This window comes from Sphaeroforma arctica (assembly GCF_001186125.1).
Source record: "Sphaeroforma arctica JP610 unplaced genomic scaffold supercont1.1328, whole genome shotgun sequence".
NCBI lineage: Eukaryota > Ichthyosporea > Ichthyophonida > Sphaeroforma > Sphaeroforma arctica.
In genome coordinates this window covers 2938-7869 of record NW_014039230.1, presented here as the reverse complement: position 1 = coordinate 7869, position 4932 = coordinate 2938, and the positions used below count along the sequence as shown (strand labels likewise).

Sequence of the window (4932 nt, the reverse complement as noted above, 5' to 3'; positions counted from 1 at the left end):
TATATATATATATATATATATGCGTGTGTGTGTTAGTCTGCGGCAATGTCTCCTTGTCCGGTATCTGTCTCATTCTGCTTGCTGTGTGTGTCCATACGTATTTGTACAGCGAGTTGTTTGGGTTCGCTCTCGCAAGGGGCAACTAGCGCAGGTTTGAAATAAACATTGCACGCTAAACGAGCGACAGAATCGTATGAACACGCTCCGTAGTCAATGATACCGATACGAACTCCTACCATATAGTCAGTGCCCCCGTTATTTACTTGTACATAGTTGTCCATATATGTACCATGCAGTATCTAAATTCGAGGCCCATTGGAATCTTACACTGAACAAGTTAAGGTGAATCGAGACACTGACTCTAGAGGTACACCTTTTATTGGCGTAAAACGTACGTTCGAATTTTACACTGGCATACTATTTGGATAGCATTGGGTGTGTTTGGTTTTACCCATATACGCTTAGAAAATATAAATTGCATATTGTTTTAGCACTCCATAACCTACATCTAATTAAAGCACCAAAAACTCGCACACTTAACGGCTCGTGTCTCCAGATATAGACGTGAGTACAGTACATTCGCACAAGGTTTCTATGTATACTTTTTTTTATGGTAAAGCAATTGATAAGTTCGATGAATAAACATATCCTGTTTCGATACAAATGCATATTCGTAACCTTCCCCGTAGCTTGCGCATACAACTTGAATTGAGGCAGAAGCAGTGTGATTCAGAGTCAACTCGCAAACGTACACGGACAAGTGCTTTTGTTTTCTATTTCTCTACACGAAGGATACCCGATCCCCTGAGAAACACGAACACATGCATTTGACCAAGGCACGGCGTCCAGCACGCCGGATTACGCTCGCCTCTGTCTTAAGCAGTGTTGTTCCATTCAATGTGGTTACACACGTACGTATATAGTGTAGGTTTGAGTTCCCCGCTCTGCGAATTGTTGGGAAGGAGGGGTCCATGTTCTAACTTACAGACTACTGGAGCACTCGTACAGCATGCAAACTATCCAAGCTTCCCTGCATTCCCTCCGAGGTATATATGATGAAACTGTACATGCTTTACTCAATTTTGGTATATACTGGTCTCAGTCACAATCGTACATGATATTAAGAACCGCAAGCTCATGCGTGGCTGAAGTTGCACAGAATAGCGTAGCTGAAGTTGCACAGACTAAGGTGCAGAAGCTTGCTGGAGAAACCTAACTGTATCAACTTCCACTCGTCTCACTTTATTTGTCACTCCCAAACCCTGTTGGGTAGGTCAACCTCACGCATGCTGTGAAAGCGCGTTAACTATACAGCGTTCAAAGCCAGCCACACAGAATACAGGTACATAACGTACCTCTCAGAACGAGGGTGTGATAGTCTCCAAAGGCGACCTCCTGAAAGTCCCCCAATTGAGCGAGCAGTTTCAGTTGTGTGATGGGAGAGCTTCCATATAGCATAAGAGGCATCATTCCACTACTATCCATCTCGTCATAAAATATCTATCTCTCCTCATCGCCTTATTATCTCCTCTCACACTACTAGGAAGTTGGAAGTACAGTCATAACGGCTCAAACGGACTGAAGTCCGTTGTGGTGTATTTATTTATTTTTGATTTTTCTCTCTAAATACATATTTATTATAGAGAGGGTCATAAGATATTAATTTTTTATATATAAAAACAAAATGTTTGACTCTCTATAGAGATTTCCATAGCCCCCTGAAAAAGAAACTAGATTCCTCTCTTGTGACTGGCACCTGGCACTTGACACTTGACATATTTAGTTCTGAGTTCTGACAGTCAACTCACAACACTGACACTCACTGGCATCTACTAGAGTAAATGATTAAATTTTGGCAAGTAAATACAGGAGGTATTATAAATACGTACCTATCTATGTGCGATGCGGCGTGCGCAAATATTAATAATCTAAATGTTTTTTTCGGACGTTAGTTCATAGCCTTCATAAATCAGTCATTTAGAGGGCTATGGTTATAGCTCGATCCCATATATTCTTGTTGTATTTTTAATTTTCCTCTAGAGGGTCATAGATTTTTACGTCGCGCCTATCGTTGCAAGCATTTTATTGTTGTCGTTCCCAAACCTGTCTGTCATAAAGCTGGGAACAGCGCATATACTAAAATGCACAATGCCCTGTATGAGGACAACTCCGAAAGTAAATGTATTGCTATTAAAAAACCGATATTGCCTTTTGTTTAGGGAGACCAATATGTCGTGCACATCGAACAAATGTCATGAAGAAAGGCTACCACGACACTTGTGTTTATCAATGCTCGTATCTTAAGCCATATTATTGTTTGTCATGGCAGGTTGGCTTTCCTTAAAATCGTATTCAACTTCCCCCTCCCCCCCCCCCTCTTACACGACACGCCTTGGAATGTGTTTATATATATTTTAATATAACCCTCTCGTATCTAAAGCCATATTCTTTGTCTATTCAGGATGGCTGTCTTGATGCCTGTTCTCAATTTAAGGGCCCAAACCCCACGACACGCCTTGGAGATCAAAAACGCTGAATAGTGCGGTGGCTATACTTGCTACACAGCCACCGGCGATAAGACCAGCGGCAACTGAGTATTTATACATATCCACCTGTTGAGGTGCTACAGCCTGCCAGCCCCACAGCACACACTGTCCAAAGAACTGAGCCACAGCATATTGACCAGGCAACAACCATGACAGGAAGAACACCGTCCAAACGGGTTTCATCCACATCATGCGCTCTGTCATGACAAACTTGAACAGCAGACCCTCCACTATTGTCAAGCAAGGAAAGATAATCATGTACAAATATCCTCTGTCGGTAATTGTGTAGTCAAGACTATTACCCACTGTCACGCCCTGCTCAATACCTTCAGCGAGTGCATCCCACGCACGTGCGGCAGACATTGAGAAAATACACTCGGCTTCCGGATCAAGCATACAAGGATAAGCCAAAGTGTACAACCAAAAGGCCATGACAGACACCATACCACCAACAGTGGTTCCCAAGAGCTGCGCCTTGAACTGGGCGTGTGGTGACGCACCCACCAAATGACCCGTTTTGTAGCACTGACTGACTTCCGCAGTTTGGGCTGCAGATTGTGAAACCATATTACCGACAATTAACATAGCATTGGCCGTAGAGCTCATGGCGCCCATAATCATCATTACTAATTTAGCCAAGAGCGCGGCGATGTTCCAGTTCGTACGCCCCATAATTTGGGCGTTCACAACAGCAATCGGGAATGTAATGACAATGCCCAAGGCCATTTCAGCCCAGGTCAACGTATCACCGAACAGACCCATGTATATAGCCAAACAGGCACCAATAGTGAGAGCCAGAAGGGATAATGAAACATAAATAGGAGTGTCCACGTCACGCTCGTTACCCTCCGGCAACACAATCGTATTCTCCTCATCTTCATCATCATTACGCCTGGTGATAGCTTGCTTGAGACCACTGAACAAATCAATAAGAATCTCATAGTTGATCAATATCATGCTGAAAGAGCACACCAGCATGGATATGACAGCAGCCCACATAAGCACATGGTCACGTCCAGTACCAAAACTGGGGACATCTCCAAGATAGCCGGCGGTGAAGTCAATGGGCACGAGAATGAACCATCCCACTACAGCACCAATTAAGAACCAAATGTTCACCGATGGACCTACCATAAATGCACTGGCCACAAATACGGGGTCTAAGTACAGTACAAAACCCATCATGTCAGCGAAAAGGAAGTAGTCGTAGTAGCCATCGGCCTGACATTCCTGCCAAGAGTTCTCGAATGGGCAATTGCTTAAATAGCGGAAGATGGGAACGCTATATATAATCGGAATGAAGTACGATATGCATTGCAGCACGAAGGCGGCCAAGAAGCAGTACAGCATGACTCGAGTTTTCTTTCGGCCCTCGGCAGCTCCCTCTTCAGATGTATACATGGTAATGAGAATTTCAGCAGCGGCCCGACCATCTGGGAAAACCAACTCGGGTTGCTTCACGATCAAAAAATTTCTCAAACTCACTGCAAATACCAGACCGAACCCAGCGGCACCAAAGACAAGTCCTGCCAGATTGCCAATATTATTAGCTACACCGCCGGTGAAGAACCCATTCCAGAATAGAACAAGAACAGGTGCAACCAAACCGCCGTTCAACCCGCCAGCAGCTGTACCGGCGGCCTGAAAGCAAGTGTGCTCTTTGATTCCCAGCGCCTTGCCCGTACACTTCAGAATTGGTCCCAGCGTGACACCGCCTAGGAGGGTTGCGAATAGAGTGGCACCGATTGTAATACCTGATTTGAGACCGAGATACATGTTGGAGATGGCGATTAACGAACCCACGAATGAACCTAAGATAGCTGCTCTCCATGTGAAGGATTGATCAGTGGCGATATACTCGACGAGCGGTAAACCCTCGAAGTAAGTATCGTGGTTCTTGACATCGCCCATAGGACCATCCAAACAGCTGGAAATGTGGCTTGGTGTCAAACTGACTTTGCGATCCTTGCTTTTGTTTTCCAAATTCACCGTGTCGGTTTCATCGGTGAACATGAGCGCTTCCGCGCTGTTCTTTACTATGTCACTCATTTCAGTCTGTTGCTTCATATTGAGATGTGTTGTCTGGACTGATGGTAACTCCAGCTTATATACTGATGATGGATAGTTCTGTTTGCATGTGTACTTATTTCGCATAACATTTTTTTGCGGCCATATTTAGCAGTATTAATGAGATACATCACCGTCAAATGTCAATGCGGTTGAATACATGCGCCATTCTTCAATTTCCAGATTGCCTCGCTCGCACCCTGCCCCACAGGGGCGCCAGTCAGGCCTCAGTAAATATTTCTAAATGTGTTGCTGTCTAAGTGCCAACTGCCCACAGCCCAGTGCCGGAAATATATAATTGCATATCCCCATATTGCCA

At 44.5% G+C, this 4932-nt stretch overlaps 1 protein-coding gene across 1 annotated transcript; it reads right to left on the bottom strand.

Annotated features, from left to right (window-relative positions):
• Positions 1-2398: 2398 nt before the first annotated feature.
• SARC_10624 (hypothetical protein) lies at positions 2399-4634 on the bottom strand. Its single transcript, XM_014295325.1, has one exon. It carries the CDS (start codon positions 4611-4613, stop codon positions 2490-2492), a length of 2124 nt encoding a protein of 707 aa, XP_014150800.1. The 5' UTR covers positions 4614-4634; the 3' UTR covers positions 2399-2489.
• Positions 4635-4932: the final 298 nt, after the last annotated feature.